This window comes from Colletes latitarsis, chromosome 6, assembly GCF_051014445.1.
Source record: "Colletes latitarsis isolate SP2378_abdomen chromosome 6, iyColLati1, whole genome shotgun sequence".
Taxonomy (NCBI): Eukaryota; Metazoa; Arthropoda; class Insecta; order Hymenoptera; family Colletidae; genus Colletes; species Colletes latitarsis.
This window is the reverse complement of record NC_135139.1, coordinates 10,255,147-10,269,213: the sequence shown is the minus strand read 5'-3', so window position 1 is coordinate 10,269,213 and position 14,067 is coordinate 10,255,147. Positions and strand designations below refer to the sequence as shown.

At 41.6% G+C, this 14,067-nt stretch overlaps 1 protein-coding gene across 2 annotated transcripts in view; it reads right to left on the bottom strand.

Annotated features, from left to right (window-relative positions):
- The window catches only part of Mib1 (E3 ubiquitin-protein ligase mind bomb 1), a 642,152-nt gene that overhangs the window by 576,393 nt on the left and 51,692 nt on the right, over positions 1–14,067 (bottom strand). For both annotated transcript variants that reach the window (XM_076767466.1, XM_076767467.1), the window contains exon 9: positions 12,888–13,039. In XM_076767466.1, coding sequence (XP_076623581.1) covers positions 12,888–13,039 — 152 coding nt within the window. The remainder of the gene's footprint in view (positions 1–12,887; positions 13,040–14,067) is intronic.

The window sequence follows — 14,067 nt, the reverse complement described above, 5'->3', positions numbered from 1 at the left end:
TTAAGTGCTACCGGAATGGCGTAATATCCGACTGGCGATAACTGAATCTCTATAATGAACACTTCAGCGAAAATAATCCGACGAGAATTCGAAGGGTTCCATTTTCCTTCGCGAATCACGGTCAAGCATCTTTGTCAAGAACACGCTACGCTAAATTATTCGCTAACAATAGTACCTTAAACGGACCTGGAAGTCAAAGGAGCAGGCGTGACACACTAATCAGTACTCCTACGGAAGAGGAGAGTTTTCTAATTTTCTCTGAACTATCCTCGATTCTCGACTCTGACGCCGTTGACAAAACATCATCTTTTATTGCGGAAAATTATCCAGTGATTGGGGAACAAAAGATACGTTCTAAACAATTTTTCGTATGTGTTGAAAGATGATAAACACAAATATTGTCGTGTTTTAATTAGAAGATAAACTAGAAATTGTCCAATGATTTCCTAAAAAAATCTGATTGGAAAATTTGAATAAAATATTTATTAACAATTTAAAAAACAGTGAACTACGTTTACAAAGAAAAAGGTGAACCCAAAAGGTGGAATAAAATTGTTTCGTGGGAGGCTTGATTTCCAAAAATATCGGCTTTAGAAATCTATCGAGTACCTAACGCAGAACTTGGACATTAGCATAAACAGGCACAGTGAATAATGGACAAAAATCAAATTTTTAAATTTAATTATCTCGAGAACGAAGCATTCTACGAACAAATTTTATTACAGATTTTCGCCGATTCTTTCGCGTAGAATCATCCAGTCTTCTACCAGATTTTTATCAAAAGAAATTTTCAGATTCATCAAGTAAATGTCTATTCAACTTTCCTGCAACGTTTAATCTGCAAACTGTACGACTTATAAAAATATTTTTTAAAGGCAACGCTGATTTTCAACGGAAGAAAAACGCCGGTAACCACCCGCGGCGGTCTTTTGCATCGAATCAGGAAGATCGGACTCCCAAGCGTTCTCAATTAATGACACAAAGGGGATAAAAAAGAAAGAAGGGAGAATAGGGCGAAAAAAAAAATTTGTGACGGCGGTTGAATGCATAATTCCTAACGAAAGTGCGCCGTTATGTCCTAAGGGTAGCGATGTAGTTTTCGTGGAGCTGGTGTGTCCGGGAGGGAGGAGGTGGATAGGATAACGAGTGGGTGGAGAGAGAGAGAGGAAGAGAGAGAAGAACAGGGATACTCGACGTTAGTTCCAAACGATTTGGCTCTCATGCGATTTAACACGAGGGCTATTATAACTCGATATAGATATAATGGCGCGGCTTTACTCAGTGACTCTGCCTTCAGCATACTCGCTTGCGCGCAGGCAGAGCCCTTGGTGTACAGGGAGTTTCAAAACTGTAGACGCTAACGTAAATAGCGGATAAAAACTGCACGGGTAAACTAACAATGTTAGAGAATGCAATTGAACGCCACGTCTCCCACTCACGAGTACAAAAGTTTAAATAAAATTCATGGCTGGATGAGAAAAGCACAACTATATTCTCCAGTTCTCAATCTATCCTATATACACACATATCACCATCAGAATAATAATAAAACGATCCTTTTATTCGATCACAGAAGTCCTGATCTATTGTAATCAGTTTCTCCTGACAATTTTTACCGTTTCCTACACTTTTAAGTATCGCCTAATGAAATCGTAACTCTCTCGAGACATGCTTGCGACGAAACAATTTTTTGGTATCACTCAGGTTTAGAACACCGTGTCAAAGATTTCAGCAACAGAACGGAAGGAGCTCCGATCGAATGCACGGGCACGATTCGCCAAAGGCGCCAACATCGAATTCCTGGCAGCCATTACGATCTCCGGTTCCCCGTCGTCTGGTTACCATTACCCCGTAATAATTATTTAATGACAGCAAAGTAGTTGAATGAAATTAACAAACTATTGGAAGTAATTAGATCTTCGCTGGGCCAAATTAAATGGCTCGCGCCCGACGAGCTATTTCAATGCTTATCCCACCCACCCTTCAAACCCTTAACCTCATCGTCGCCCAGTTTTCCGGAACCCGTGCTCCGACGACTCCTTCCCTTATTCCGATGGTGAAAGAGTCGGGCTAATTACACCGACAACTATTCCGAAGTTTACGGCCGTCGATCGGGAACGTTCTCGCGTCCGGAACGAAATGTTCGCGCTTATCTGCGAATTCCTCGTTCCGTTTCTCCTTCATTCTACCTTCCAACCCCTCTACCGCCCCACCATTGCTGATTTCGATTCTTCTTTTTCTTCGAGCTGTTCTTGCTCGGGGGTGTCGACTGGGCGAGGGTGGCAGGAGGCGCATACCGGGGAATACCAATCGGTAAAACTCGAAAGTCTGCGTCGTGCGAGGAATTCCATCGGCACGACTGAAATTACGCGGCTGTAACACAACTGGAGGAACGTTGATCGACGAGCACGACCGGCGAACGCGATTAAAGCAACACAAGACATTCCTGCCGATGGCAAAACTCTGTTTTAGATAACGTGAAATACCTTAGAGATCTGGTACCTTCGCGCACGTTTCGTTTCGAGACACTCCTAATACCATAAAACGATTCTTAACCCTTTTCTCAAAAGTAGTTCTTGTTTTGAACATTCCTCGTAAACGTCTTCAACTTCTCAGACACAACAAATGTTCCTTCCGTGATTGCTAAATCTTTGCACTCAATTTTTGTTGGTAATAGATTAAGGTGAGTTACAGAAGCGAACAAATACAAAATTGAAACAAATACAAAAACTTCGACACTTTTCTTTCAATAAGGAGAGCATGTAGAATGAATTTTTAATCGAAATACGTCAAAATGTACACTTACATACCTTTTGCTAGTCGCTAAACTGGTCGAAGATTACCTAGCGATGTGTACAGTACAAGCGAATAGACACTGCGACGTTTCCCAAGAGTCTGCGATGAATAACTACCTTTGTGTAACAAGGAAAATATGTAGAATTCATTTTTAATCGAAATACATCAAAATGTACACTTACGTACCTTTCACTATTCGTTAAACTGGTCGAAGATTACACAGCGATGCGTACAGTGCGACAAGCGAATAGATACTGCGACGTTTCCCGACAGTTTACGACGAATAACTACCTGGGAATTCCGCGGGACCCAAATTTTACGATTCCATGTACTAATTATTTCCGTGCCTCGACTCGGTCGCGTTACAAAAACAGCGCTAGAGTCACGTACCGAATACCTTCAGGACGTTTCTTCTCAGAACTTAACATTTACTATGACTCGTTTAAGATACAAACATTGTAGGAAAACATTACCAAGGATAGATTGTAATGAGGTAGAAAATTCAAGCTGCTCCTACGGTCTCAATTTCATCTTAAAGAACACGAACTGACTTCGATTTTAATTTGCTTGTGCAAAATGATAGTAGATTCCTTTTGGTGTATGTTAAATATTAAGTATAGATAAATAATTATAAATTTGCTCCGTTTGGACTATTCACAAGATGTCTCGTAAAATTTAATATTAATTTAGTGCACAAGTTATTCACGTTCTGCGACATCATTTATCACTTGAAAATTTTGCACTATTTCTAACGCTGCTTTATATGTTTCGTCGGTTTCCCAATTTGATGGATCATTTTGTAAAATGATTAAATAAACATCATAAATGTTTAATGCTTATATTAAATCTAGTAGAGAAATTGTGACTTTCAGCGAAAATCAAATTGTCTACATCGATATTAACTAACTTAGATCTTTTAATACAGGTTTTTTATTGAAGATTTCTACTTGTTTATTAATAAAATTTTAAAATACCACAAATCTCCACCAAATTTACATGGACCTCTTTGACTTACTTTCATTTAAAAAACAATCATACATACTTTCAAAATATCGAAACACAATTGTGTTCTAGATTAATCTGAAATTACTATAATTTTAAAACTTTAATTGTGGATTCCCGTTATCCAATCACTATAAAATTTCGCATACATCAATTTCTTACCTAGTATCACAATTTAGAAAGCTTGAAAAATAAGGACCGCCCTGATCTACACCCAATATTTTACACACACCAAACGTCTGACAGTTGCATGAACTTCAGCAGAAGGTCCTCCCGGAGGCCTCGACAACAATAATTCCAAGAAGAACGCTACACGTCCATAAAAAACTCCGTGCTGTTCCAGTTTAACAACATTGCTTTTCCAGTTCGAGTTCTATCGAGCTACCTGGGGCACAAAGTACACGGCGAAGCACCGGACCGACGACGCGCAGAGGCAGAATGTGGCCGAATCAGTCGTTGACACGCGACCACGTCCTAACGAAATTTTAATCACGTAGCTGGAAACTCTCGGGATTGCCTGGTTTCCGGGCACACACACGACCGAGAGGTCCTCTGACAAAACAAAACAAACGGGGGCTTCGCGACTACCGGGCGAATCTTCTGTCCGATTCTGCTCGGTGTGTCACAATCAGAGCGGCCGGCTACGCGGCGAGATCAAAGCGATTCTATGCCGTGTCTGCTCGGCCGTTGCGTTTCACGTTGCGGCTAACATAATTAAGCCACCCAGAGACGCCTAAAGTGGCTTCGAATTCGCGTTAGAAGTTCGCGGACGAACGTCGGGACGCGGCTCGCCCAGTTGTCTCGCGTTGCGCTTCAACGAGAAACGAAATTATCTGTGGCCACCCAGGAAACGGTTAAACCGGGAGTACGTAATGGCTAAAACGTAACCAAACGTTCCTGTTTGCCCGCTGGGTTTGGCCAATGGCACGAAACCCGAAGCATTAATTGCGATTCAAACAAAACCTATACGAGATATCTTGGATTTTTATTTTGTCGCGACGCAGGATGTTGGCTCCCACAAACTTCGTGGAGCCGATTTATATAGCAAATAGATAATTATAATAACTATTAATCATTAAAAATAGCAGGTAATGATTATTGAAGTTTGAATGTGATATGCAGCTGTTGAGGAGGTCAAGTTTTATGGGGACCATTCTGTGTTTACCTGTGTTAGGTCTCAACATATTTGATACCATAAAAACAAATATTTCAAAAGAATATGCGTTTAGTAGATCGAACAGAAAACTGCTCGATCCTCGTGCTATAATTCAGAAGCACGCTTTAATTGCACTATTGCTGACATGGATATAACACAAACGCGACGATAATGCAACGATACAGGACAACGACGCGATGATTGGATTCATCGTTCCGTCGAATTCGCACAATACAGACGCATCAAAGAGTAAACTTCATCCTCTGATGAAATCCTCGTTCCTCGCGAGTCTGCTCCGATAATACACAATTTCGTGCGATCGAGAGTATGCCGTGCACCGGGACGCGTTACAAGCAACAAGGTACGCGAGGCAACGTACACGGTCGAGCGCGTGATTTCACGTTCAGTGTAACTTCGAATTAGTTTTCGTAACAAGACTTCTCTCGACTCGTATATTCTGCGAGAAACCGCACACGTCTGCCCGGCGTCTTCCACGCTGTCGTGGCTTCGTGAGCGTCCATTGTGACTTAAAGCGTCTCAAAGTGCTCCAAAGCGAGGGTTAATCGAGTTTTGGCCCGCGTAAATCGATGTTCTTTCGCGACGAAAGTAAATCTAAAAAAAAGGATGTCCTTTCAAAACAGTAAATACACGCGCGAAAGTAACGAACGTAAATATTAATAACACGACAGAGATAAATCGCCAATTCTCGGAATAGTGCACCATAGGGATCACTGTATTAATATTTATTGAGAACTAAAACTGTACATCTTTTAAAATAAAAAATTTGTATAGGTCTGACGTTTCAGTGTGAAACTTTGCAAAATTTGTTTTAGATTTTAACGGAACTCTATCGAGGACACTGTATTCGCAATCGTCGTACGTGGAAAGACAGAAATGGACGTAATATCCCGTTTATTAATCTCATAAAGGCGTGATCGATTTCACGAGTTACGTCACTTTAACTATCAATATGCGCAGTTTGTGGTAGTAATGCTTAGCGTCAGGATTAGACCAACACGGGAGGTAGAATTTACAATGCAATTCGTGTTTATATCTCTGTAGGCATAATAATTGCACCGCCAGCGTTGAATGACGAGCTATTGGGAACACGGCATAACAATGAGAAGGCATAACCGGGTAATTTTAGTGGCCTTTACGCGTAATAGCCATGCACCGGCCAGGCATCTGATCGTTTCGTACTTCTGCAACCATAATGTGTTATTAACCCCGATCTATCGTGTACGGTTCTCTGATAATGCCAAAACATTACAATCCACGCATTACCGTGCGCGAACATTGTCGCGACAGATACTGTTTGTAAATTCGTATTTACTGCATCTTCCACTGTTTACACGGCCAAGAACCTGAAATGTGCTCGTAATGTTAATCCTTGCGCTAATAAACGGTTAACGAAGCATTCTTTTACTAATTTCTGGACAATTATATATTGACAAGCATTTTCAAAATAAAAGTTTAGAGAGAAACAATTGCAATCCAGGACTCAAAATATACTTATATGCGTCTCTAATAACCAGGTTGCAGTTGAGTCTATTATACACAATGGCATAAGAACGTTTCATCTACAAAATATACAAAATATAAAATTTAGCAACTCCATCAATTTTAAAATTACTATCTCTTATTGTCAGAAACTGACAGAATTGTATTTGTCGGTACATATTAATATCATATTGTAAAATAAATGCTGATAGTCTTTTTATTTTTATCGCTGAATTATTACGTCGCTGAAAATCCTTGCTCTTGCGCTGAGATATAATATATCGCTTCAAGAAGAATTTAAGTGCACCGCTCTTGCCAAAATGATTAATTCATTAAAGCTGACACTGTTATTAAATGTGCTGCATTTTTAAACTAACGGCAGTCATTTTCGTTCGTTATACTCACCAAGAACAACCGAACCCACCCTCCGGTTGTTATCATATTAACAAAGTTGCCAAGACACGCGCTACGTTATTTATGATAATAACCTTATCGCATATACGGCGTGCGCCATTTCCGTGCACCGTCATATACAAATTACGCTACACAGTTTCGCATAAATATACCGAAGCCGGTGCATCCATTGTTCTTCAAGCAAAGGTTCATTTTACGAGATTAAAACGCTTACTGCCTTTCTACGGCTAAGTTCTCACTCGAAAGCGTCCCTACATCCAGGGACAAAACTGCAGATGTAAACAGATTAAAGGAAGCAATCGAGAGCTTTCACGCTGACGAGGAGGCTGTAACATCTGCTAAAACAATCTCCAGCTTGCGCCAGACAAATATTTGTCACGCTGGACAACGAGTGTGAAATGTTCACTTTGCGACCCATAAGTGGATACTGCAGTCGGGACAAACGTCGAGACAAACGTCTATGATATAAAAAATGTTTACTCTTCAATCTATAATGAAGAAAAGTAGTATAATCCAACAAAAATAAGTTTTAAAACCTCCTTCCTTAACTTTTGGTACTGATAATCAAACTTCAAAATGATACCATATTTGATGACTGAAACCATGGGAACCATAAAACGACGACTTTTTTTTATTTGATTACGCTCTAATAACCAATCATTACTTTACTGTAAAAAATGTGTACATATCTTGCAAGTGTAAATAAATATGTACTGCTACTTAACGAATCAGCCTGTATTATCGAATTAAGCTTCGTCTAGAAATTTAGAAAATATCCTTCCGTCGCTATTGCTCACCGAAAGCGCGTTTTATTAAGGAACAATTACGCTCTAGAAGAGTAACGAAAGTGGTGTTAGTCCCTTTGTTGGACTCGCGAGCCGAAAAGAGACTCGCAGGAACGACCAGGAAGGCTTAATCTCCAGGAAGCGGCATGCATTGCATTTTGACATGTGGCAGGCATCGGCCGACCCTAATTCGAGAACATACAGAGAGACCGAAGGCAGAAGCATGGAAAACGGGGGAAGTTTCGTCAGCAGCCCCCGGAGAATGCAGCCTACAAAGCGGCAGGCGCTGAGGGGCAGAGGAAGAGAAGCAAACGGAAGGGAGCTGCACCGGGAGGGCAGGAAATTACGTCTCCGGACGTTCGTTCGGCTTCAGAGCTCCGTGCAACACAGGACTTGAGAGAAGCTGCCAGCTCCTTCACAGACGAAGGAAAAGAGACACGTCGGGAGGAGGAAGCGCGAATATAGAGAAAGAGAATCGCGTAGAAGAGACTTGGAAGGGAACACGTCTATGACCGGGAACAAGAAGAGGGAGGACTCCGAAAGAAGACGGATGCGAGAGCACCGAAGACACCTGAGCCGGCTGCAGCTAGAATATCGCTGAAACTCGCCTTTATTTAGCGCCAACGACAATTGTAACTAACCTGAAACGTCACCCTATCGAGTACCACAACAGTTTTTCATTTAAAACATCATCCTTCTTTCGGAAAAATTTGTTTGTTTGGTTTATTACTTCGTTTGGGGTCTATTAGAGTTTACAAGGTAAAATACTATATTGAAAACTATGATTCTAGGGATTTTTTATGTCGCTAATTATGTTTTTGAACTCGGATTACACTTTGACGAGTCGTTGGAGGAAGAAAACGAGATAGCAGGAGGTAAAAGAAGAGGACAGGAGAGCGTTTATTATTGCACTTTATTCCTTTTCAATTATGAACATCCGAATGGATTTGTTTTCTTCGCGTAACAGTTAGAAGAACGAATAAATAACCATTATAACTGAATTAGTGGCATGCTAGAGCAATAACGTAGCCATTCGTATCTATTACTCAAAGTACTCGTCGATATATTTTATTGCAAACATTTTTTTGTTAGATTAATCTAAATCAGCCTAAATTATAATAGTTGTTGTTATGTTCATCTGATAAAGGATGAAATGCCCTTTAAGACACGTGTTCATTAAAGTCAATAGCGTAATTAGTTTCGGAGATATAAAGCTTCGAAGTGTTTCTTTACCTTTCATTGTTGATATTACGAGGTCAATGAACTTTCACTACGGTCTTGGCAAGGTCGTTGACCGCACGTGCTCGTAGTCGGTCACGGTTGTCACGACTCATCGTGCGAGAGAAAGACAAAGAGCGAAACAGAGGGGTTCGACGCGTTAGGCGGAGACAGAGATAATTGAATTTGAAAAATTACCCCTTTATTTAAATTACGATATCTCGAAAACGGAAAGTCGGATCGACATAAACCAAAAACCACTTGAAAGAGGAAGCTCTATCGCTTTCAACAGTAGCTCAATTATTGATAAAGCACAAGTAGCTTCGAAACTGCACACATCTAAAGTTTTAGTACTTTCAATACACGTCTCTTACTGGTCTGTTTATTATAATACTACAACCTGTAAGTAAATTATTCGGACAATTTTGTGGTGGTTTTCTGTATGGAGGAAGTGCGTAAACGAGATAGGAGGAGGAAAGAAGAGGAAAGAGCGTTTCGTCCTGGGTCTGCTAGTGGACTCATCAGTAAGGCAATCCTAGCAGACCCTGCCTTAGACGCCAGGACATTTCATCTAATACGACGAATGTATACATAGAAATAGATGGTCGATTGAGTACTTGTGAGAGAGGTATAAATTGAACGTATGCCCCTGTTGGAGAGAACTATGTTCCTCTCTGCAACACTCTCTATCAAGACCTACATGGTACTTGATCTATGCATGGAAACTCAATGTCCTACAAAACCTATCTGGCCAAGAACGAATGATGAAAAGAAACCTCGTACCTCACTGAGCTTTTGGATGGATATAATTTCAGCGCAGTGTGTAATGTATTTACCATGTCTATGCCACCGGAGTGCATTCGACTCATTCCATGTTTTGGCGAGGATGAACGTTGATGTATAGCCATCAACTTGGCGAGTTGTTGACGCAGAGAACAAGATAGCAGGAGACAATAGAAAACGAAAAGAGGGAGCGTTTCGTCCTGGGCCTGATAGTGGGACTCATCAGTAAGGCAACCCTAACAGGCCCTGCCTTAGACGCCAGGATATTCAATGGAAGAGTATTATTATAGGATCAGGTATCGCCACAACACTGTAAATTTTAGACAACCAACCGAAAGAAATGTTTTATAAATTATACAGGATTGCGAAAATACGCTCGCTAAAACCTACGTGGATTCCCGGTGAAGTCGCGAAACAGGCTGAACGATATCCAACTTCGGCCACTACGACTGGGACGCAAACGGAATGTTTGCTCGCTTCTCAACTCACATAGCCGGAGTCAAAGAAAACTTCATTAGCTTTGAGTACTTACTTCCCCCAAACTACCCTGCTGTGAATTAGTTTCAAGACACACTCGATCCATTTGCCGTGCAGAGTCCCTCCTCTCCCGCATCCTATCCGCCAGAGCTGTTTTCGCTGAAATCTTGATCGTTCATAATTCTACCTCGCCTGAATTCGTACCCTCGACCGTGGAGCATTATGATGATCCACCATGGGTATCCTAAATCATCCTTAATCTAATTCCAGGTTCGTTTCGCGTCAGGTGACGCGTCCCTGCGTAATGTCGCGGTCGATTTTCGCGCAGATATACCTGCTGCTCTATGGAAGCTGCCGTCGAGAGGAGGGAGGGACGGGGTTGGGCGTGGGACAGAAAACCAGGGTAATAGGTTCCCTTTGAAATACATCCTCCGGTCGGTGATGCGGCACATACATCTTCTCGCGGTAATCAGCACCCTTCGGTTTAAAAGCAACGAAGGTAGGTAATATCCGGAGGCCATAGACACGGATGCGAAAACCCGGTCCCGCCGGCGCCCTTTCCCTCGACTTTCCACGGTGAAAGCCACCCCCTCGAAACCGGGACTCTACATAACCACCGATCCAGCCGGATTCAACGTCACGGGTGTGTGACGCTTCTTTCTGCGTACTCGTAAGTGATCAGGTTCGAACGCGCGAAGGCGAAGAAAAATTATTAATATAGGATCCTCGAGGGAATTTTTACGAATCTGTTCGATTTTCTGTTCGAATAAAATCGTCCGCCCCGCTGGTGCGACCGATAAGCTTCAGCGAATGATTTTTATAAGGGTGATTATATTTTTAAATCTGACTGTGACGTTTCGTCGAATTTTTTGACAGCGAATAAAATAACAAAATTGATGGACTTATCGGTATTAAAACTACCAAATTATAATACTTTTATCAATTATCTTGTCCTGATTTATATTTATGTGGAATACACTGATTAAAGCTTCTAATACGAGGATAGTGATATTTTTATTAGTGTTAGTTTATTCAGGTGATTTTTCCTGCGACTAAAATAGAAATTAAAAATTTCAGCACACTTCATTTTCTTAATTAGTTACTTTCAAATATTTCGAAGTATGATTTTCAACATGCTGGCAAAAATAGCAGTGCTCAAAAAATAGAAACAAACTATGTCGTAAGAAGTTAAATTGAATCGACACGACGCATTCAATTCGCACAATACGTTGGAATTCACGACCCGTTAGGTGGCCATGAACCGTCAAACTCAACCTGTCCACGCTCGTTCATCGTTTTCGCTTTTCACGAGCTGGTAGCTCCAAATGGGAGCAAATACTGCTCGATGAACAACAGAATTCGCAGTGGCGTAAGTTCAAAAAATTCCGTCCTGTCGACAGAACGCATGAAAGCTTCCATTCAAGCGCAATACTATAAACAGTAGACGATCGCAACAAATATTTTTATATTTGTTCAATTCAAATCTAGCTCCCCAATATTACAAAGAATTTTTATAATTCGTTTATAAAATTATCGCAGTCTTAATCGTCATTCAAATGAAAATTAAATATGAATAAGAAGAAATTATGACTTTAGACGCGAACAGTATTTATAAACGTGATTCTTCCCAGACATCATTCTGTCGGCAATAGTACCTACATTCCAGTCTCGAAGTAATAACCAGAAGCGAGCAGATCTCGAAGATTCTCGAGATTCTAAGGGACGAAATTGAATAGGAAGGCGGTGGGGTGAAAATCGAGGTAAAATTAACTCAGTACTTCTCGAGAATGACCGACTCCATTAGACTTTGTCGAAGAACGACTGGTTCGAGAACACCTGTGGTTCGACGTTCTTTCATGATTTGCCGAACAAGGGAACAAAGACGTCAATGGAAGACGGTGAACGATTGGATACGTCGCTTTAGAATTCTTCTTAGCGTTTTCTTTAGTCTTCGTAACTTACAGCTGCTCCAATAATTATCAACATATCCGTTTCGCTCGGAATTAACAGCCCTCTTACGGCAACTGGGTCAATTCCAACCTGTGATCTGTCTTTATCATCAGACTATTCGTAGATCGTTTATACTAAAAATTTATTGTATCCACTTCGTTAAAATATTAATACCGTAAGCTTTCTTAGGAATTTCTAATTCCCAGACACAAATTATTAGACAAGGTTTGGCAATCTATGTAACTTTCTAAGGAACACCTAACTCTGCATGGCTTCCTACTCTTCCTTCCGCCGAGAACCAACTCCACCTGCTTGTTTACTCCTAAAGCAAACTGTTGCGGTACAAAGTTGCAAATGGATGGTGAGCGATCCTTCATTACAATGTACCGATATATGGCAAAGGCTGATCGACGTAAGATGCGTTGTTAAACCTAGATTTGACTGTATTTCTCGCGAATTGCAATAACCGAGCGATCAGTTATTGCAACCAAGCGCAACAACGCGGCGACTGTTTCGCGTTTAACGCCATTCATCGGTTTTTAATGACACCGGGATCCTCCGTGACAACAATAATACAGCGTCGGTTGTCAAGACGTCGAGGAAAGAACGAACACCTTGATCCATTAGCTATACGCTACGCGGGCGATTCTTAATTGTCAGCTGGCTTAAGGCAAAGCCCTTTATCGTCCTTTCCTTGGTAACGTTCACCTAGGACGGTTAAATTCTACCACCGACAGAGGCATTCAGAGCGGCGCACGCTATCACGGACAAAAGCGTCACATCGAAAACGCAAGGTACATACTCACCTCGGGTTTCCACGAAGAGCGGCGTGGTGCAGAGCGTTGAAGCCATTGTTGTTCGTGAGGGTGATGTCTGCGGCATGGTCCAACAACAGAGCCAACATGTCATCCCGTTTCTTAGAGATTGCATCGTGAAGGGGAGTGTCACCTTCTGAGTCCTGGAAACGAGGAAACCGGTTTTTCTTACTACATTTATTGTACATATATCGTTCACTTTTTCTTTGGGAAACTATTACAGAAAACAGACACTTGCATTTCAACGCTAACGATCGAAGATCGTTCGAATTTTTCGTCACGAAACGACTAAAATTATTATCAATTTAAGTAAACAAAGTGTAATAGTCTTCGTTGAATGTTGATGAATTTCAGTAAAGTTAAGATAAACTTAAAATAATACTGTTTGATTGCTACTGTACGAATCAGTCGTTTTGATTCCACAAGCCATCAGTTCCGCCTTACACACTAGCAGTCGTAGAGGGGTTAAAATAATTTTGGCCGGCCGAAAGTGTGGTCCTCGAGGATCGACGTGGCGTTTAACGTATTAAATTCAAAAACCTACACACGCGCGCGCGTCTTTCGAATTTGCAGAACAATTCAATCCCCGTTCGGTGAAAAGGGTCGCCCGGAGCAGTCGCGTTTCCGCGTCGTCCCGAAAGAGTTGAATGGCACCGTGTCCGCGACACGGCAATAAAGCAATTCATCGACCGATTAAATCTTGTCCTGCCGCTAAAATAAACATTACATCAGACCGTGTCACCGACCGCTGGACACGAGCTCGTACGCTTTTGAAGTACAAGAAAAATTCCTGCCGTTGCCAGAGTGGCCTGTGGCATCAGCCGGCTGCGTAAATAATAGGGCATCAGGCACAGATACTTTATGGGATCAGTTGGAAAAATCCTTTGTATAACTCCAATAACCGTGGAGGATAAATCTGCCGGCGCTGTCGAGAACCGCCGGCGCTATCTCGCGCTATAAATGCTGGCCATGTGTCACGCCACTAGGTGAGGGTGGAAGAGAAAGAGAGGGACAGGGATGAACGTAGACGGTGAATCGCGGCGAGAAAAGGAGAAACGTGCGGGAGGGAACGAGAGAGGCGGATAGTTTGAACGCGAAAACGATAGAGACAGATACAGAGATTAAGAGAGAGAGAGAGAGAACGGAATGAAAGACGAAAGTAGGGATTCAG